General features: G+C 50.9%; 1 protein-coding gene across 3 annotated transcripts in view; it reads left to right on the plus strand.

Annotated features, from left to right (window-relative positions):
• Window positions 1–15,682, plus strand: part of Dkk3 (dickkopf Wnt signaling pathway inhibitor 3) — a 43,317-nt gene extending 27,635 nt beyond the window's left edge. For all 3 annotated transcript variants that reach the window (XM_004851429.4, XM_087211669.1, XM_013074691.3), the window contains exons 5-8: window positions 11,167–11,259; window positions 12,298–12,442; window positions 13,287–13,443; window positions 14,266–15,682. In XM_004851429.4, coding sequence (XP_004851486.1) covers window positions 11,167–11,259; window positions 12,298–12,442; window positions 13,287–13,443; window positions 14,266–14,482 — 612 coding nt within the window. In that variant the 3' untranslated portion in view covers window positions 14,483–15,682. The remainder of the gene's footprint in view (window positions 1–11,166; window positions 11,260–12,297; window positions 12,443–13,286; window positions 13,444–14,265) is intronic.
• The last annotated feature ends 5,984 nt before the right edge of the window (window positions 15,683–21,666 follow it).

Consider the following 21,666-nt stretch of genomic DNA (forward strand, 5'->3'; position numbering starts at 1 on the left):
TGTGTGTGCTCTTCTTCCTGTCCCCTCTTGGCTCCTGTTACTAGAAACCATCGCAGGACCCAAAGAGGCTCTAAGTGCTTTAGGTGAAGAAGAGGCTGGTGGTTCCAGTGAAGGCCCAGGGCTTTGGGGGTTGAGGAATGTCCTGTCCTTGGGTTGCCTTGAGACACCAGTGACCAACCGGCCATGGGTTACATCGACTACTGCTGGATGGGTCAACCCCAGAGAGCAAAGTCACTTGGAGTCACTGCCAACCCTCCCAACCTGGATCTTGGCTTTCCTCGTGTGAGTTTTGGCCAGTCTTACAAACACTCTTGAGCCCACTCATTGTTCTCCTCACCCCACTTGTCCTGGGGTTTACCTTGAGGGCCAGTCGGCTTCCCAGTGGGGAGCCAGGGAAGGGTTCAAGGCAGAGGAGTCATTTGTGCTGCTTCTCGAAGATGAACCAGCGGAGAAGGGATTCAAGAAGCATGGGCTGAAATCTGACTTAATGAGGTCAGAAAATCAGGCCGGATAGCAAATTGGGAGCTGACCCTACAAAACTCTGTAGGCCACACAGAGTTTGGACTCCAGATTAGAGGGGATGGAGATGGTAGAAGGACATCCTTAGGATGAAGGCTTATAAGCACTCACAGCCATGGTGAATTTGCTACAGTTCAGGATTCTTTTTTTTTTTTTTTTTTTTTGGTACTGGGGATTGAACTGGGGACGTTGCGGTTTCAAGGCAGGCAGCAGCACCACTGAGCTAAATCTCCAGTCCCCAGTCCAGGATTCTTGAGCCCTAAAGACCCAGAGACTGGGCATTCTTAGCCTTTTTGTTAACTAAATTCAGAGCTCACTAATATGTAACCAAACAGCAGAGGTGAGGAGCAAGTCTTTCAAGGCATAGGAATATTCAGCGCCCATCCAGAATGTCCTCTATCTAATGTCAAGATCCTGAGGAAACAAGGTTGGTTGTCTGGAGGTTGCTGGGTAAGTGAAAATTAACGCCAAGGGGGATTGGAAATGTTGAAGGACACTTCATGGGTTCCAGGAGGTGCCAGGCACAGTCAGGGTGGACAGCTTTCCAGTGACAGAACTCTGGGCCCACCTCTTCTTGATCACTGTTTTTTTCGTTGTTCCTTCCTTATCACATTATTTTATTATGCTAGTGTTGGAGATGCAGGCAGACTGCTCCCAGGGCCTAGAAGGCGAGCTGTCTCCTCCAATTTTGCCCTGATTGAATCAGTCCAATCCTCAGCCTTTCGAGGGCCCCTCATGGCACAGCTTTCAGAACAATTATGATCAGAGATGCGCATAATCAGATTTGTGTTTTAGGGCAATAACTGGGCCGCGGTGAGGAGCCTGGGGGAGACAGGGAGGCTGGTGGCTAGAGAGGAGCCTCTTTGCTGCCATGCTGTGCTGAGTGAGAATGAGGTGGCGGGGGGCAATCTGTGGGGGGAGCAAAGCTCTCCTGCTCCTGTGAGGAAACCCCATGCTTATGTCTGAGCCTGGGAGAACCCCGGACCGCCAGAGACCCCGCCGGAGGGTGTAGGGGAAAAGGATAAAGCAGACTTGTTTCTCTCTAGCACCCAGCACTTTCTCCAGGGACCAGGCCCCCATCCAGTTCCTGGGAACCTGGAGAGAATGTGCTCTCTGCCCACTCCTGGAAGCATTGCTCCTGTGTCACTGTGAGCCTTGAGGCCCAACTGGGCTTGGGTCCTGTGCTGTACAGGAGGCTCCATGGCACATGCAGCCAGGAGCCTGCAGCACCCATGGCCGAGGGTCCCAAGAGAAACAGCCATAATTGAGCCAGGGATTTAGCTCAGTGGTTTTACCGCCTGCTGCGCAAGCGCAAGGACTTGAGTTCGATCTCCGGTACCAAAAAAACAACAACAACAAAAAGAGAAACAGCCATAGCTGAGCAGGCCTGTGGTTTCCCCATCTTGTGCTTTTGAAATGGGAGCTGTGACTGTGCAAACCAAAGACTGGAAAAGCACTGAGGGAGCTGGCAGGGAGAGCTCTCTGCACTGCTCCAACCAGGCGATGTAACAAGCACATGGCCAATTAGACTGGGGCGCAAGAAATTTCCTTTGGAATGAAGTCTGGATGTCAGTTCTCCATAGGAAGTGTGCAGAGCACTCAGGCACAAAGAATGTTCTGGAAGGAGCGTGGGGCTGGTGCTGTGTGGCCTGGCAGCAGGACGAGGTCTCCGGAGGAGGCAGCAGACTGTTCTGTGGACCCTCTCTCTGACCAGGGGTATGAAGGTCTCCCCAGGCTGATAGACAGGAGCCCTGGGTCTGGGGCTGTGTTATACTGGGGAACAAGGGCAGTGTAGGTGGAGGGAGAGAACTTCTGGCACAGAGTGTCTGGGAGCAGGGTGCACTCTGCCCCTCAGCTGCAGGGCCCAGCTGGGGCTGGGGGACCCAGGGAAGAAAGAATTGTCAGGAGTATCCTCAGGTGACCCAGGCTTTTGCAGACGCTGGCATTTCAGGGTAATAATAGCTGGCATCAGCGTGTGCTCCAGCCCAGATTTTTCCACGGAGCTGTCTCTGCCAGACCTTTGGTGAGGTTGCCACAGCCCTGAGTTGGCTCCAGGAAAGACTGGAGGTGCCTGGCTGTGTTTGAGACATGTGAGCGCTTTACAGGCTCCTGTGGCTGGCCTTGCCTGTAGATCAGAAAAGGACTCCCAGAAAGGGGGAAAGTCTGACTAGAAAATCCCTAGAATAAAGGGGAAGCACCTCCTGCTTCCCCTCAGAGTTCCCTTCCTAGTCCTTCAGTCCCCTGGCACCAGGGCTGGCCTGGTGGACCCTGACCTCCTGCAGCGGGTTTGGCAGGCAGCCCCTTCCTCAGCCCCAGAGCCCCCTCCTGTCTCACACTGTGATCCCAGAGTCTGCCCTTATCTCCATACAGCCCTAGGTCAGGTTCAAGTGCAGCCCTGCCACTTACCCATGACTTTGAAAGCCACTTTATCTCCTTGCTTCAGTTTCCTTGTCTGTACAATAGGGGTCCTCTTGCTCACTTTGGAAGATAAGATGGTGTGAAGTTGAGCTGTAGGTGACCGAATAGGGCCTGGTCTCCAGAACTGAGTTGTGTTGATATTTTCATGCCCTTTGTCCCTTTGCCCCTTTGCTTGCCCTCCTTGGTCAGTTGGCCAGTCCTGGGCCCATCTCTCTTTTTTTCACCCTGTAACAGAGGGCTCTGGAGAAACAGGAGGCTGTGCTGTGATGAGGGGAGAACCCCCCGCAAGCCTGATGTTTTAGGAAAATTATTCATTAAGAGGATGCCATCATTGCCTGAACTGAAACTCTGCAGGTTGCTGAGTCCTCCCTGGGGCCATCCTCCACCCTCTTCCTGCCCAGATCAGCCCTGGAGGTGCAGATGCACTCTAGATGTTAGGTTCTTGGGGGCACCGTGCACATATCTTTCAATATGTCCAGAAACCTCCTAGGTCCCCATTTTACAGATAAGGAAACCAAGGGACAGAGAAGCTCAGTAATTTGTCCAGGAGCACCCAGCTTTACAAGTTCACCTGTTTTTGGTTTTTTGTTTGTTTGGTTTTGGTTTTTTGGTACCAGGGATCAAACTCAGGACCTTAAGCTTTCAAGGTAGGCGCTGAAACCACTGAGCTACATCCCCAGCCCAAGTCCACCTGTATTTGAACCCAGGCATGGGCCCCAGAGCCCGAGTCTCACCCCTATGCAGCCCCAGGTCCAGCACACCAGGCTTGAGTGGCCCAGCAGTGCAGCAAGTGCAGCAACACTGCCTGCGGGAGGACACGTGGGGGACAGTGAAGGACAGAGGTGTCCAAACTTGTGATGTGGCACTGCAAGCCCCCCTCCCAGCATGCCCCTAGTCCTGGGAGAATCAGGAACTGATCACTCCACCCAACAGGCAGGCTTCTCATCCTGGGAGCATTTATGGCCCAGCATGACTGCAGGGGCCAAGGAATGGCTGACTCCCAACAGTGCATCCAGCCAGTCCCTGAGTAGCCTGAGTGTGTGCAGGGCTGGGGTGCCGAAGCTGAGGGCTCCCTGGTTGACTGTGATCTCTGCCAGGGAGCCCTGTTCTGGTCCCAGCATCCTTCAGGTTGTGCTCGTGTCTTCCTGCTGGGTTCCCCTCTGTCAGCTGTCAGCTGTGCTTGGGGCCAGAAGATCCGGAAGGGAGATGTGGGTGCCTGGCTCGTGTGGAGGGAGGGGGCGTGGTGAGTGTGCTAGAGCCACCATGACCAAGTATGGCACACTGGCCACTTGACAAAAGAGTATCCTGTCACAGTTCTAGAGGCTAGAAGTCCAAAATTAAGGGGTCAGCAGCTTCATTTCCTTCTAGAGGTCGTGAGGGCAGATTGTGCTTGGCATCTTCTCTGCAGTCTCTTTACCGCCCCTTCCCTCTGTACATATCTGTGTCCAAATTTCCCCCTTTTATGAGGACAGCGCTGTAGAGACCTCTTCACTAAGTGCATCTGCAGTGACCCTGTCTCCAGAGAAGGCCACATGCTGACGTACTAGGGTTAGGACTTCAACATATGAATTTTGGGGGACTTGAGTCCATAGCAGGGCCTTTGGAGGCAACACAATGCAGTGGAAAGTAAGCACTTGGGGTCTCATAGATTTGCGTTTAAACCTCAGCTTTCCCTTTAGCGATGGTGACCCTGGGCTCCGAGGCCGTTTGCTCATCTGCAAGCTGGGGCTGACCACACCGACCTCGCAGGCCCTGGGACGCTTGCAGGGATCTGGCTGTTGGCCCCTCACCCCCCCAGCTTTTGGCTCCTGCTTCTTGGGAGCCTCTCTCTCTCCCCTGCTCAACTCTGAACTACAAAGTCAAAGCAGCAGAACAACTCTGCCATTTGCCATTATTTCAGGGTAGCGGTGAAACCCCGGGCAGTTGCAGTATTTCAGGATTCTGTTGAAGCCCAGGGCAGTTTCCAGGCGAGCACCCCTCCCAGATTTTATGCCATGTTTCCAGGCCACTTCCCTGCAGGCTTCTGGGCTTTCTAAGTAGAGCTCCCTTCTTGTGACAGCAGAGAACCCATGCTCAGAATGGCTCTAGTCCCGATGACTAGCTTCCGTGCTGGCACTCAGGGTGGGAGGGAGGAGCAGGGCCAGACAAGGAGTGCCAGTGACTGCAGTGGAGCCCTGAAACCCCTGTGTGGCTTTTGTCATCCAGCCATAGTGACGTTTAGGCCTAGATGCCTAGGGGATGTGGCCTTGGCCTGTGTCTGGGGATGTGTGGTGCAGGCAGGCCCTGCTAAGCTGCACCTGAGCAAGGGGAGACTGTTTGGCCTGGAGGGAACAAAAGGACGATCTGCCTCCTCAAGAGGAGAGGGAAGAGCTGGTCTTTAGGGTGCCCGGTGTCATCTCTGACAAGGTGGGTGACTCTGGGCAAATCCTTCGCCTGACTCCTCATTTTCCACATCTGTGAGGTGGGGGTAATAACCCTGCCGAGAGGATTAGAGGTAATTTGTGCCACTTGGTGGTCACTCCTGGCTCTGCTGTGCCAGTGCTTGTGTTGGGATGGGATAGATGGCTGATTTGGTCCCTGAAGCCCAGGTGCGGGGCTCGGCATGGCATTTCATCTCTCCTCCTGGGCAGCCCCAGTGAGGCCTGTGCTCTGCCCTTGGTGGTTGTCTTAGTTACTTTTCTCGTTGTTGAGACAAAATACCCAACCCCCAGAGTTAAAGGAGGAAAGGCTTATTTAGCTCACAGTTTTTAGAGATTTCAGTCCATCATCGGCTGGCTGCAAGGCAGGGTGGCACGGCAGACAGGCATCGCGGAGGAGAAACAGTTCGTGGTGGGCAGAAGGGTCAACAAGGGATGACCACAGCCCTTTCTGTCGCTTATATCTCATCCAGGCTACTTAGGTGGGTCAAACTCACACCCTTAATCCTAGTGCCCTTGATCCTAGCATTGCACCATGAATCAGTCCCAGCATCCCACACTCTAATTCCAGCCACCTCTGAAAAAGCCCCACTATGACTGCATGAGGCTTTAGGGGAACATCTAGATGCAGACTATACAGTGGTCTTCAGTGTAGACTATGTGGCTTATAGAGTCCCCCTTGCAGTCCTAGGGCCTAAGACAGAGGGTTCTCGTAAGATACTCACCCCTCAAAAGTCAGGGATCCAAACCTAGAACCCCCATGGTTTCAGATGGGCAAGCTACTGAGAGTCACGTGCCTCAGGTCTCGCTGCTCAGCCAGCCTGGGCCCAGTTGGGTCCTGAGAGCCCTTAGTAGATTGGCCCCAATGTGGACAGAACCCTGGAGCACAGGTAACAGAAGTTAGAATTATTGAAAACAGTAAAAATCTGGCTACCTCATTTCTGGGCCTGCCCATGCCTAGGGGCCACCAACCCACACCCCCTCCCCTCCACCTGTTCATTTCTGCTGAGGTTGGAGGACCTGAGTTCTTCCTTAGAGTAGTGACACCAGGAATGGTGAACCTGTCACTACTGCCAAGGGGTCCTCAGGAGACACCCAGTGTGAACAAGCTGACCATGGGGAAAGCCTGGCTTCCTCTGCTGAGAGACCACTCTGCCCAGGACTTTCTTCATAGGTGTACAGGCTACTGCCCACTACCTGACACCTTTGGATGTCAGTCCCCAGTGTGGACAGGGACAGAGGTGCAGAGTTGTTGGGAGCATCAAGCCCCTGCTGCTTTAGGCCTGCCTTCCTGCTGACAAGCTGGCCACTGGCCAGGGTGTGTGAGGAATCAGGCTTTGGAGTTTTGAGGGAGCGCATGCCTAGCTCTCTGTTGCCATGGCCACCAGGCACCCCGCATTTACTCCCCACCATAGCTCCCCCCCCCCCCGCTGTCCTCTTTGATTCTTAACAGGGGTAAAATCTGCACCCCAAGGTCACAGAGCTCTTAAGTGGTAAAACCAGTGTTCCAAGTTTGTGCATCTGTGAGTTCCAAGGTTTCTAATGTGACCACAGTTCTTCCAAAGGATTTCTAGGGTCTGCTGGGAGTGACGATGCACAGCCACGGCAGGCAAGCTACAGAGCTATATCATGACAGACGCTGCTTTCTCAGGGGAACGTTATGTGGAATTAACCTGCTGGAGGTCTTGGAGGTAGCCAAGACCTGTCAGCAAAGGAAAGCTTAGTGTACTTGGGTTTTTCGGAGGTCTTTGGCAAGCTTCTGTGATCCCCAGTTTTTCCATTCTTTGAAAAGATGGAATTGCTTCACTGTGGCTTGGCAGGAAACACTGTCACACACAGGAGTCTGTGGGGAGAGGAAGTGGTTCCTGGTGATGGACATGGACTTTTCTGGATGGAGAATTGTGAATAGCGGAGTCTCTCGCGGGGATGGGTGAGGAATGGTCCTAGCTCATATCCTTTTAAAGAAAGATCTGGAAGAGGAAATGTGTAGTGAAAACTCCAAATCTACAAGGCCTTCTGGGGAATGGCAAGCCCAGTTAATGGAGCGTTCCTCACTTTGGTTCCCAGTTATTGCTTGCGACAGCACTTGGTAGCTGGTTTGCCATGTGACACAGTGGTCCATTGGGCACGTGTCCATCGTGTGTCCGTTGCGTGTCCGGACACAGTCACATGTGTGGTATTATTCTGCTTTTAAAAAGTGAGATTACATAGCTAAAGCTTGGAAGCAGCCCAAGTGCCCATCAACTGGAAACTGGATAAAGAAGATGTGGTTTTTTTATAAAATGGAGTACTACTCAGCCATAAAGAATGAGAAACTAGAGTCATTTATAGCTAAATGGATGCACATTGAGGTCATACTCTTAAGTGAAATAAATAGGACACACGTGTAAATACCGAATAGTTTCTCTAGTGTGAGAAACTGAAAGTGTAAATAAGGATTAAAATGATTAAAATGAATAACTGATAATTTGAAATAGAAAAAGGTCCAAAGATGTAGGGGTGGTGGGAGGGGAAGGGGAAAGGGAAGAAGAGAAAGGAAAAATTATGAGAAAAGAAAAAAATGGAAATGAAATCTATGTAAATAGGGAAGGATGAAATCTATGTAAATAGGGAAGGGTGGAGGGGGTGAAGGGTGCACAGGTAATGGGGAAAAAATAAGAACCAAGATACATCATGTACAGGTTCAAGTACCCAATGATAAATGTAAACGTTATTTATACCTAAAATGTACCAATAAAAGAATTTTTTTAAAAAAGTAAGATTACAATTCTAACACAGGTTTGCTTTATTTACTGTTGGATTATGGAAATCACTATGCAAAGAACCATTTCATTCTTTTTATTTTATTATTATTATTATTATTATTGTACCAGGGATTGAACTTTGGTCCTTGTGCTTGTGCAGCAGGTGGCGATACCACTGAGCTAAGTCTCTGGCCCCATTTCACTCTTTTTAATGAGACATTTCTTCACACAGTGACTGTGTATTAATCAGTTCCTTCTCATTGGGTATTTTTGTTATTTTTGGATTCCAAATAATATAACAGGCCTTAAACATCCTCATGTTTAGATATCTGCACTTAGGACAAGTGTTTCTAAGGATGGTCACCCGGAAGGAAAATTACTGTGTTGAAGGACATATGCATTAAGCTTTTGATCCATGGTCTTCCTGTAATGAGAGGGTTAACTGCCTGCAAAAAAAATCTAGTCCAATTTAAATTACCTCCAAGGCACCTGGCAATGCCCATTTCCTCAGACCTCTACCCACATTGGCTCTTAGTTTCCTACTGGTGCAGGAGCAAATTGCCACAACCCTGACAATTTAAGATTTATCATCCTACGTTTCTAGAAGTCAGAAGTCTCACTCAGGTCTCCCTGGGCTAAAATTACAGTGTGGACAGGGCTGCAGGCCATTTGGGAGGCTTAGGGGAGAATCTGTTCCTTGGACCTCATCCTCTTTTATCTGCAAACCCAGCGATAACCAGTGGAGCCTTTGTGACATCTCACAGGAAGTCATTCCAACCCTGACTCCTGTCTCCCCGTTCCATTTTTAAAGCCCTGATGATTACACAAGGCACCCTGGATAACCCAGGATAATCTTCTTATCTCCACGTCAGCTGAGTATCAACCTAATTCCATCCTTCCCCTTTCATGTAACAGAGCCACAGGCTCCCGGGGTGGATGTGGGCATTTTAGGGAGTGGCATAATTCTGCAGAACTATGAAGATCAGCCTTCTACATTTTTCCTGTTCTGAGTGAAAAAGTGACGTTCTGCTCTTTAAAGCGGCATTTTCTTGACTACTAGTGAAATTGAATATCTTTTTCTGTGTCTTGAGGCAAAACATTTTTGTAATCATAATTATTTGTACCCTTGTCTCCTTTTCTCCCAGGTGGCCGTTTTGGCCTTTCTACTCCCAGTTGAATTCTGAATCCCTTAAGAGCAGGGACCGCCTCATAGTCAATTTTGTGTCCCACCGAGAGCCTCAAAATGCACTGGGATTCAGAGAAAAGATTCAGTGCCTGTTGGTCTTTCCGCCCTCCCAAATGTCATCCCTCCTACTCTGTTCTCTTTGGAAGGAATGTCAGGAACCTTCTGGGTTAGCTGCCAGGGCTGAGTCTGTATATGGGAAGGTGTAGTGGGCCGAGACAAGTGTCTTGAGATTTCCACTTGGAGCTCTATACTCACTAGTTTCATAGCCATATTCAACCAACTTCAGTTTGAAAGTTTTTTTAAAAAACTGCTTTATTGGGCCGGGGATTTAGCTCAGTGGTTCTGCCGCCTGCCTCGAAAGCGCAAGGACCTGAGTTCAATCCCCAGTACCAAAAAAAAAAACAAAACAAACAACTGCTTTATACTAAAGTGTATGTACGTATGAGGTGTTGTAAGTAATCTACAGAGGATTTAAAGTATGCAGGAGGATGTGGCTGTGGCTTCTCTTGCCATTATGGGATCCTGGCTCTAGCAGACCCAAGAGTCCAGACCCTGGCTGTACCTCTTAACCCTCAGAGCCCTTTTTCTCATCTGTAAAAACAGTAGTAGTGATTCCTCACATTTTAGGATTGCTGAGAAAGTAACGGGAGTAATCAGCCACTCGACCTGGGAGGGAGATTCCTGGTGGCTGCCCCTCCAGCACCTTGTGGTGTTGATCTCAAGAGCAGATAGTGCTGCAGGGAGGGAACTGGCAGAAGCTGCTGGGCTCAAATGAATGCTACTCTGTGGGGGTGGCACAGATGGGTAATTCTAGGTCATTTCTAGGGTGTCAGGCAATGTGATTTCTTTTGGCATTTGTTAGAGAAATCACGGTAAGAGTTAAATTGCTCCTTGTTAATCTGAGAGTCCACCGGAAGAAGCCCCTGGTGAGCCCAGAGCCTGGTGAATGACAGTGACTTGTGCAGGCCCAGATGCACAGTGTCCTTTGGGGAGCTGTGTGGAGGGGGTGTCCAGTGGCACTGATAGGTCTCTTGGCCGGGCGAGCTCTGGTGAGCTTCCCTCACCTCTGGCTGTGCATCTGGAGCCCCGAGTTCCCTCTACTCAAGGGCTGCTGCTGGAAAGTGTCCCTCTACTCCAGCTAGCTGTATTCTATCCCCTTGTCCTCTCTGAGCCTCCATCTTCCAGCTGGCAACGGAGGGGAGGCTGCCACCCGCTGGGAAAGGTCCATATGAGAGCAAGGATGTCAAGCCCAGGATCCATGTGTGGTTGCTCTTGTTGTCCTGCCCTCCTTTTCTGGCCAGTTCCCAGACCTGAGCCTAAGAGGAGCTCTGATTCAGGCCCAGGCAGATAGGTGCCTTCCCTCCTCCACTGAGTGGATCCAGCAGCTGTGGGGAGAAGGTCCCTGGGCTGGCTCGAAGCTGGCAGCTGCCTTTGCCTCTCTGTCAAAGCCCTGGTACACCACGAAGGGCTCCCCCAGGCACAGCTACAGCCTTGAGGACAGATGGCCAGTGGTGCAGCCTCTGCTCTGGGCAGGAGGCCCCGCCAGGCCTCGCTTCCAGCTCTCCCTGTGCATCATGAGGAGCCTGGAACTCATTAGCGCTTATTAAACCCATCTGCTCCGAGTGCAAGACCAGCCCCGAGTCTCCAGTCCCTGCGCTGGGTGTGGGGGGAGATTGCACACAGGCAGTGACTGTGTGGCTCGGGTGTGGGATCGTCCAGGCTCCAGGGAGCTGGTGAGGGCAGTGGCCAAGAGCAGCCAGTGGCCTGGGCTCAGGAGTGGCCGAGTTCTCAGACCCTTACAGGCACGGCTTCCCCTTCCAGGGCACTGTGGGCCTGCCGCCTTGCATTTCACTGACGGAGCTGCCCCTCCTCCCTCCCCTAGGAGTGCATCATCGACGAGGACTGCGGCCTCTCCAAATACTGCCAGTTCGCCAGCTTCCAGTACACCTGCCAGCCGTGTCGGGACCAGCAGGCGGTGAGGATGCCCAGGGGTCTCCTGGGCTTCAGCACCAGACTCATGGGGCTGTGGGGGAGACTTCTCAGCTGAGCCGCCTGGAAGAGCCCTGCAGCGATGGAGTGAGCAGGAAGTCCTCCCAGACGGATTCACAGCCTGCTGCAGACCTGCTGCCCCCTCTGCCCCACCCCACGATCTCTGGGCACGTCTGCCGCATGGATGGCAGAGAAGGGAGGGCAGAGGGGAGAGGAGGAGGCCCCGGCCTGTCCCTTCCCATGGGATCCTATCTGGGAGATACAAAGCGGCACATCTGCAGCCCCCAGGCAGCTCCCTTCTCCTTCCGGGCCTGCAGCCCACCCCCAGATCTTTCTCCCAGTCTGCCTGCTCAGTAAGAGGCAGAAGGAGAAGGCAGAAAGAGGCTGGAGCTTTGCCTGTAGGGTTTCCCTGAGAAGCAAGAGGGCAGAGGACCTCTTCTCCCTCCCCACAGCAGACATTTGGGACAAAGTCATGGGCTCTCACACTTCGGGTCGTTTTTCCTTATTATGACAACACGGCCTGATAATAAGTTTCAAGAATAAAGGGGCCTCTTGCATGGCGAGGCAGCTGCTGTTGTACCTCTCAGCCCACCCTACATCGGCACAGCTATGGGGACCCACATTGTCCCCCGGCCACCACTATGCCCTGTGTGGCCGCAGCTCCCAGAACTCACTGCCTTCCCATCCTGGGCTTTCCCAGTGGGGACTGACCTGCCAGGTTCCTGGAGTGGCGCTGCTTCCTGCCCAGATGCGCCTTGAGCCCTCCTCCCTGACTAGGGGACTCATGAGGAGCTCAGCCCCAGAGACACCCAACCGTCCTTTGCAAAATCTTGCGCTTTGTCAAAAGACCAACACCCGCCTGGCCAGGTGGCATTTTCCAGTGTTTTGACCTCTCACGTCTGCACAGTGCAGTCATCTCAACCCACCTGACTTTCCCTGGGCCCTCACCCCCACCCTGACCACACCTCCTCCCGGGCTCCCAGGCCCGTGAGCCACGCCCTCGTGTTTCCTCCCACCTCTGCAGCTCTGCACCCGGAACAGTGAGTGCTGTGGAGACCAGCTGTGTGTCTGGGGTCACTGCACCAAAAAGGCCACCAGAGGTGGCAACGGGACCATCTGTGACAACCAGAGGGATTGCCAACCTGGGCTGTGCTGCGCCTTCCAGAGAGGTGGGTGGAGGGGAACCAAGGAAAGCCCTGCTGGGCCTGCTGGGGCTGCAGCAGGACATCCATCCACACCTGCTCAGACTCCCCAACGCTCAATGCTCGCAGTGTGTGTCCGGCCCCGCTAGGTGGCCTGGAGGTGGCCTGGAGCGGGGAGACGGTGGTGTTTTGTTTTTCCCTTTGCTACCTGGCCGAGTTGAGTCCCGGCTTGAGCCCGGGGGATTCCAGCAGCCCCTCCCTGTCCCCTCACCTCATTGGCCCCGCCCTTCTTTCTGCCCATCGCCCCGCCCCTCCTGCTCCACGCTCGGTCCTCACCGCCTACCCCAGGTGAGGTCTGCCCACACCCACTCTGCTCCCGGAAGTGTGTCCCCCCAAGCTCCCTGCCCTCTCCCAGCTCCCCCCCCACCTCCCAGGCTCCTCCCTGTGCCTGCAGCCTGGGTGATTGTCTTTCAGGCCCTTGCTGGTAGTGCTGCTCTGGGGCTGGCAGCAGCTTCTGTCATCTCCCTCTTCCGAAGCCACCCACCTCCCGTTCTCTCCCGTCCCTCCCTCTTCAGCGCAGCCTTTCCCATGGCGCCTACCTGGCCCTAGGCTTTTGTCAGTGCCGTGCCCTGGTCTTGAATGCCTTGGTTGCGCTTGTAATCTCGCCAGGATTTTTGGCTCTCCAAACCCAGCTCTCCTCCTCCAGACAGACTCCCTGACTGCGCCAGGCCTCCCCCGTTGTCCCCTCCTGAGCTCAAACCCCCGTTCTCCTTTCCCCTTATTCCACTTCCTCGACCGTCACCTCACTTGGGGGCTTGGGGGAGTGCCCCCCTGTTGCTGCCCCTCTGTGGTGACTCTTGGCTGGTTCCAGGCCTGCTGTTCCCCGTGTGTACTCCGCTGCCCGTGGAGGGTGAGCTCTGCCATGACCCTTCCAGCCGGCTGCTGGACCTCATCACCTGGGAGCTGGAGCCTGACGGGGCTTTGGACCGGTGTCCATGTGCCAGTGGCCTCCTCTGCCAGCCCCACAGGTAAGGCGCCTCCGCTCCCTGCAGGGGGGGAGGGCAGGGCAGGAGCCTGCAGAGCTGTGGACTCAGTTTAGGGGGTTGGTTTGCCGGGACGTGGCCTTGGGCCATCCAGGGGAGGGTCCTGGAGGTGCCAGGCCTGTGTCATGGGCTTAACGGGTGCAGATTTGGGGCTCTGGAGATTGCAGCTTCCCAAGTGGATGACCCATGGAGGGAGAAGAGCAGAAGGCTGAGGAGGCACTCGGGCACATCATGGAGATGGAGATGGAGAGGGAGAGGAGCCGCTGGCGGAGGCAGGAGAGCAGTCAGGAGCCGGCCTCCACGGTGGAGGGGGTCAGCGCGTCAGAGGCTGCCAGAAAAGGCCTCGGGCATGGCCTCCATCTCCACACACCTTCCTGTCCTAGCAGAGCTTTCCAGAACAGCTAGATGGACAGACAGGAGTCCCTTCCTCCTCCCTGGGCTCCCCCTTGTGCAGCAGGTGTGGGGGTTAGACTGTGACTGCACCTCTCTGTCAGGCTGACTCTCGCCTGGAGGCCCAGGTCGACAGGGGGCTCAGAAGGTACAGTATGGTCTGGAACACCCAGATCCAAAATCCTCAGGACCCACCCCTGAGCTACTGAGCCACGAGTCAGTCTAGAAACAGGACATTCTTTCATTTGACCGTTCTTGGGCCACCTTGTCTGAGATGAGATGTTGACAGGAACTATGGGAGGAGGTGGTGGTGTGCAGGTGAGGCCAGAAGCCCCGAAGTCAGCAGCCTAGTCCTAGAGTCTAGCTGTGGCCCCATGGAGCGAACTTTGGCCAAGCCATAGCTGCATCTTCCCACAGCCAGAGCCTGGTGTACGTGTGCAAGCCAGCTTTCGACGGCAGCCGTGACCCCAACGGGGAGAGCCTGTTGCCCAGGGAGGCCCTCAATGAGGATGAAGACGGTGGCTTCATGGAGGAGGTGCGCCAGGAGCTGGAGGACCTGGAGCGGAGCCTGACCCAAGAGAGGGTGCTTGGGGAGCCCACTGCCACCGAGCTTCTAGGGGGAGAGGAGATCTAGATCCAGGCCTGGGCCATGGGTAGACGTGCAGTAGAAATAGGTAATTTATTTCCCAGGTGTGTCCCAGATGTGGGCTGGCCAGGCTTTCCCCATGTCCCCTTTCCAGTAAGTTTCCCTTTGGCTTGACACAATGAGGTGCTGTGTGTTTGTCCAGTTGCCCCCACCCCACTCCAGGCGTCAGTGTTCTGGGTAAGGTGGGGCATGGCAGAGAGAGGGTAGAACCCAGCTCCCTGAATCTTTCATTGGCCCCTTTGCCCCTGCAGGTGGACAGACATTGTGTTTTGGTCTATATGGATTTGGGAATTGTTTGAAGTGGGGGAGGAAAATGAGGTAGAGTCTGCCTAGGGTGGGTTTGGGGAAATGTGGAGGTGGGGGGCTGCTTTGCAAACATCAACCTGACAAAAAGGCAGCGAGTGATTTGTGCCGTTCTTTCCCTGGAGACAGGCATCTGGTGCTCGATCCGCTTTACATGCGCTCATTCACTCAGCTGTTTTGTTCAGTTCCTACCTCATGCCAGGACAGATTTTTCATACCCACCATTGAGTCACTCTCAGCCTGGGGACGGGAGTGTGTGGAGGCTCAGAGACCACGAGCTACTTGCCAAGCCACATGGCAAGTGAAGGGCAGACTGAGTTTTCCCCAGCGTCACTCCAAGTTAACCCACACCAATTTCAGTGTCACCAACAGAACCCCCCAAAGGAGAGATAATAATAATATTTGTGCCTGGAAGTAGCAGTGTGGGGTTGCCGTCATTCTAGTGGAGACCAGTGGTACGGACACTGTCTCCCCTTGAGGTATGCAGTAGTAACTTTGAAGGTCCATGATTAGAGCATAGAATCCAAGTTAACCTGCAGGAGACATACTTAGATAATTGCACGGCCCAGATTAGTAATGAGATTTGCAAAACCACTTAGAAGCAACTGAAGACCATTTTCAAGCACATGGAGAAAATCAATCCAAGCCAGGCTCTATGAAATATGGTTGTAATATCCAAACTGAGAACATGAAACTGGATGTCATTCTGCAAATGATATTTTCAGGTGCCAAGAACTGTTCCCATCATGTATTCGTCCAGAGTTATTAAACTTTAAAGTTGCACATGGTTGTATAAGCATGCTTTCTTTGGTTTTTAAATTATGTATAAACACATATGTTGCATTTAGAAATCAAGCATAAATCACTTTGACTACTCTTCTGTAATTCTTGGACTTTTTTTCTTCTGACTTTCAGTAAATATAAAACACTTTCAGCGAGAAAAAAAATAGAAATGATCTATATTACAAAAACAAAACAAAACAAAAAAGACATCTTCCATAGAAGCATGTTTCCCAGACATCTGAAGCAGGCCTCTTGTAGCATCAAAATATTTTAGAAATCTTAGGGTTTTTTTGGATAGGAGTTAGTCTTAAGGGTGTAAATACTCCACTATCTCTTGGAAGAACAAGTGGAATATAGATGTGTCTTTCCTTAAAAGCCTCTGTAACAGTCAAATGCATTTCTGGGCCTGTAACAAAATACCAAAGAAAGTAACTTGCAAAGAGAAACAGTTTATTTTGGCTAACAATCTTTGAGGTTTCAGTCCATGCTGCTGCTGCTTTGGATCTGCATGGGAGCGGCTCATCATGGTGGGGTGTGTGCAGGAGCCAAATCACTCACCTCATGGCTGGAAAGCAAGAGAGAGGAAGAGACTGGAGCCCCACAGTCCCTTCTCAGGGCCTGGCCCCAGTGACCTAGGGTCCACCACCTCCTCCCACCCCCACCATGCTGGGGACCAAGCCTCTAACGTGTGGGCTTTTCAGGGGCACTTCCTAACACAATAGGATCTTCAAGGACTGTAAGAATGAAGCCTCTGTGGGCTGAGGTCAGCTGGCACCAGATTGAACATTCCACCTCCCTACACGAACTCATTTCGTCTTCACTGAATTCCATGTATATTTTCATTGAACAGATGAAGAAGTGCAGGCAGAAAAGATTGACAGAGCTAGAAGTCTGACCAAAACAGTAGCTAGCTCAGTATACCCAGGATATCCTGATTATTCTGAGATCAAATATGGAGGTGTTCTCCATTTAGTGCCCAAACCCACTGGAACCACCCTGCAGCCTCTCAGATGCTGTGTCACTCAGCAGTGTGTACTGAGAGCCTGCTCAGAAGCAGGTGCTGTGATGAGCAATGGGGTGCCACGTTGGCCTGGGTAGAGTCCTTACCCTGAAGGCCTCAGCTAAACCAAGCAACAGAAAGAGGCAACCCGGGATCGGCGTGTTGGAGACCCAGTGCAGCACATGGTTTGGAGAGCTGGCAAGGGAATTGGCTTTTGGAGATGATAGCAGTTTTATCAGGATACCAGATGAAGCAGGACAGGCATTCTGGGCTATAGGCAGAGGGAGACCAGCAAGAGGGATGGGTGTTGTGTAGGGAAATCATGTAATTTGCAGTGGTTGGAAGGAAAGGAAAGCTTGAAAATGTGTGTTTGGAGAAGACACTGAAAATTATTTCATCCAACAAAAAAACGTATTAAGCACCTGCATGTGCCAGGCCCTATATTAGGTGCCAGAGAGAGTGGTAAATGAGATACACTTAGGTTGCTGTCTTCCGGAGGTTATATGCTGGCAGTGACCCTATGCCACTTTATTACTGTAGCCACTGAAATACAAGAACACAATCAGCTTCGCAACCTATTTAGCTAAAATGCACATGTAGTATAGATGTGGTGCCTACTCACAATTCAATGAAGTGTGCAAGGGTTGAGTGGAGTGTGGTTCTTGAATCTTTGTCATTCTCCTAGATTGATTTCCTCCCAAGGAAATCATGGCAGACACTGGCAGTTTGGCTACCGATGGCCACAGGATTCACTTCTGTGTGAGAAAATGGAAGGGCAAAGCTGCCAAAAGGCTTTTAGGAAGGATTTTTCCTCTGACAAGGGAAAGTGACAAGAAAAGAGCCCCTGTCCTCCACCCCAAGCTCTTTCCCTGCCTGGGATTACAGCTGTAGGATGTGCATTTGTCTGTGGGCAGCTATCTGAGGTCCCGGGATCAGGAGGCTCAGAGGGCATCTATTTCCTTGCCTCTTCTAGTCTCTCTGGGTAGCTCACATTCTTGGGCTCATGGCCCCTTCTTCAGGCCAGCAACAGGTCCATCTTCTTTTGAGTGCCATGGCTCTGGTTCTCTGCAGTGAAAGTTTCCCACTTTTAAGGACTCATAGGATTAGGCTGAGCCCACCTGGATGATGCAGAATAATCTTCCCATGCCAAGGTCTGTTACCTGCATCACATCTGCAGTCTACATGGCATTTGCCATGTAAGGTAGATATCCACAGGATCCAGAGTGTAGGCTGTTGGCATCTTTAGGCTACTGTTGTTCTGCTTACCACAGAAGGCTGAGACAGAGTCTCAATCCTTGGGATTGAGAGGAAACCAATTCTGGTCTCACCTTCTCCAGACACCTTTTAAGGTAAAACATCATTATAACTGAGGAAGCCCAAAGGCTGTTAGGAGGCCCAAAGCATTCCTGACACAGGAGCTGGCCACCGGGACACTCGCCAAAGCCCCTTTGGCCAGGTTCTCTGCTCTTTGTACACAGCCAGCTGGGAGGAGGGATGCAGGGCAGGATGGGTTTCTACACCCAGAGGGTCAACATCTGAGGAGCGAGGCACCTGCACACAACTGGTTGGTGCTGCCACCCGTGTTCGTGGCACTACAATAGCCCCATTATAAAGAAGACTGGAGGGAGATGAAATGTGCTTTTGGAAGGGTGCAGTGTTCAGGGGACAGACTACTGCCCCCCTCCCCCCACAGACTTCCTGTAAAGGAGAAAAAACTAAACTTACTCCCTTAGCCAAAAAACTATGAGGGGAACTTTAAGGGAAACAGAAACTTTGTATAGGAGCTGCTGACAGCTAACAGGGGAAGCCAAGTCATGTAGACTTGCACCCATCTTGACAAGAAGGGATGAAGCATCAGCCAGAATGGCTGCCAAGTACAGCTGTAGGGGAAAGGACCAATTCTTTGTCTTCGGTAGCTTTCAAGGGGCAAACAAGATGGATTCTGACAGCATCCACATCCCCAGAGCTAGGACAGGAAAAGAGATGAAATTATTGGCCAACCAGTGCAGCATGGGATAGTGGTGCATGTGCCAGGGAAGGTCTATTGCAGGAGGTTACAAAGAGTAGTCATTTCATGAGGGACCACCAATGCTGTCTAGAGTTGAGTCCTTGAGGACAAAACCTGTAGGGCATCTACCATCAAGCCTGTAAGAATAATGACCCGATGAAAGGATCATGCGCCATCAGTATAGTGGTGCAGGAAGAGCAGGTGGGACCACAGTGCCCTCCTGCCCACTCACAGCAGGGACAGCACAGCTAGTGGGTACTGTATGGGACAGAGGGAGCTCTGAATGATGACTGTCTTAATAATGAACAGTGACTTGAAAGTTACAGGATTGCACTGAGGGCTTGATGAGCACTCACTTGCCAGTGGGAAGCTACATTAGATGGAACACAGTTGGCAGTTATTGGAAAAGCAGCCATTGCTGTATCTCCACAAGTTGATACTCTTCTAAACAGGCAACTTAAACATTATATTAGAGGCTGTAAACAGTGGTCCCCTCTGTATGTTGGGGAGCGGGGAAGTTGGGGTCACAGAAAGCAGAAGGAAGGTGGTGCTTGGCCTGCACCTTTAAAGCTATGCTATAGGGTCCACCGGTAATTTGGACGTGGTGAATTCTTAGGTTCTAACCAATCAAAGCCAACTCCTCTTGTGCAGCTGAGGGTGGAAAGAGGCAGTGCTGTCATGGGGAAGAGGCAGAGCATTCTTGATGCCTTTTTGGCTTCCTAGCTTGGTCCCTACTACTAGGTGCATGTTTTTCTAAGTGGTCATGTATGCTTCAATGCATTCTGGTGTTTGTCCAGTTATCTTGCTTCTGAAAGCTGAGTTGTGAAAATTAACTCTAGTGTGCCCAAATAATCATGGCCTCCCTCTTCCTCTCGTGAACTATACTAAAGGAGCGTATAGGACCAGGAACTCCTGGAATATCCAGGAATATATCCAGGAACTCCAGGAGCTCCAAGTTCCTTGGACCAGGAACTCCTTTGAACATCTGATAAAAACCATCTACTGGCCCTCTAGAAAATCATGCAATTTTGCATTTGATTTCAGGATTCAGAGCCTTATAAGGATTTTGACTGTCAAGTGGCCGAAATATTGTTTTTCAAAGATTACACAGAATTGTTTGGATGGAACAGTTTTATTTAGCAAACAAGAAACTCACTGATTCAAAGTATCTCCTTGTACTGCACTCTAGACTACAATTTGCAAGTCACAAGCGCAAGAGTTGTTAGAGCCTTGATGCTCAACAAAGGGACAAAGTCCAGAAGGAGAACTACAACACCCAACTGGAGGGAAATACAAGCAAATGAACCAGAACAGATTTTACTGTATTCCATACATTCACAGGTCACTTCCAGATTCAGCACCAACACCACCACCACCACTCGGCGATGCTCAGCCCAGTGCAGCAGTGGCTCTCCTGCCCTCGCAGCCTCAGGTGAACCACAATACCACTGACAGTGTGGCTGGGAGCCAGTGGCTCTTTTGATTGTTTTGGTTTTTTCTAACTGGGGCATAGGTTCTCCCTATGTTCTCAGAAGTGATTTCCATTGTAAGAGATCAACACACTTCTTTAGTTTGAGAAGTGGGCCTTTAGTGAGTTTTTGTACTGACTGGCTGAACAGGGCATGATCCTGAGACCACAGCTTTGCTCTCTGTGGCCAGGATGCACCTCTTGCCTCAGCGCCTCCCTCGGCAATGCAGGGTCTTGGTCCTTACAGGTGTGCACGGCTGATGTGAACTGCTTTGCCCCACATAAAAGGTTCCCAAAGCCTCTGTCTGACCTGTGGGGAGCAGGGTCACAGCACTGTGTGGCCTGCCTCGGCCGTAGGAGCTGGTGATCATCAGGCTCCATGGCCCCTGAGCCACTCAGCGGTTATAGATGCTCCCTTACTCTCTAAGGCCCGGGGAGGAAACCTCAGGTACGCTACTCTTTCTACCCCAACAAATTCACTTTGAAGAACTTGTCATCTCCCACAAAAGTGTAATATTGTGTTTTCATTCATTCTACCAGGCACTGAAAAGCAAGAAGTTTTTTAAATTTTCACTTACGTAATGAAGTATCTTTTCTACTCTTGGTATTTGCAATATGCCTGCAATTCAAAAGCAGCAGTAAAACACAAAGTAACAAGACCAGAGCAAAAGGCACAGACCAAGGAGCAGAAGGAGAATTTAACCACTGACTCTTAGAGAATACCAAGTGAAGCCCCACCCAAAGCCCACTTTGTCTGCCTGACTCTTCCGCTTGCCAGGAAGCTGTTCCTTGAAAGCAGAAACTCTATTAAGCCCCGTGTTCCTAGTCATTGGGCCCATGTCGGAATTGATTTGCTGTCTTCTTACATCAGAAAATCCAAGTGACCCTAAAGATACCTCATCACAAATGCTTTACATTTTCTTCCAAGAACATCATCCTAAGCGCACTAACACAAACTCAGAAAAGTACTTCAAGTTTACCTGAACACAGTACAGTTTACATGGAATAAAAATTAGCAAGAAAAATACCATAGAAAATATTTTTTCCCTTGTGGATGAGAGACTTTTAAGACATTATGGAATTCTCACTGATTATATTCAAATTGTACAGCCAACATCTGCTAACACTATTTTTTAATAATATCTTTCTTAAAAGGAAAAATAGGGTAAAAATATGATAGTGAAACATTGGCAGGATCCCCAAAGTTAGATATCAACATTTTTCATCTCTCTGAGAACTTTACTGTAAATATAACTTGAAAAATGAGTTAATTATTCAATACACGTTACAAAGTGTTATATTTAAAATGACAAATCTATTCTTAACCCAGATTCTCCATCCACAAAAGTTTAAAGACTAAAATAACACAACAGAATGAACAAATGTTTTATTGGCATGTTCATTGTTGTAAACAGCATCTGGCATGATAAAAGTTTTACCAAAACCCTTTTATTTATTTTTATAAATTAGATGGTATTTCAAAAGTTGTGTAGAATTGTGTTCATTATAGTTATATTTAGCAAAGCAAAAACTTGCTGATTCTAAGACTCTGCACTGAAATCATGTTGACTGCATCAATCTGTACCATGGCCTGACCTCACTAGCAAGTT

This window comes from Heterocephalus glaber, unplaced genomic scaffold (assembly GCF_053883595.1).
Source record: "Heterocephalus glaber isolate CG9 unplaced genomic scaffold, H.glaber_assembly_v1.0 deba00001428, whole genome shotgun sequence".
Classification (NCBI taxonomy): domain Eukaryota; kingdom Metazoa; phylum Chordata; class Mammalia; order Rodentia; family Bathyergidae; genus Heterocephalus; species Heterocephalus glaber.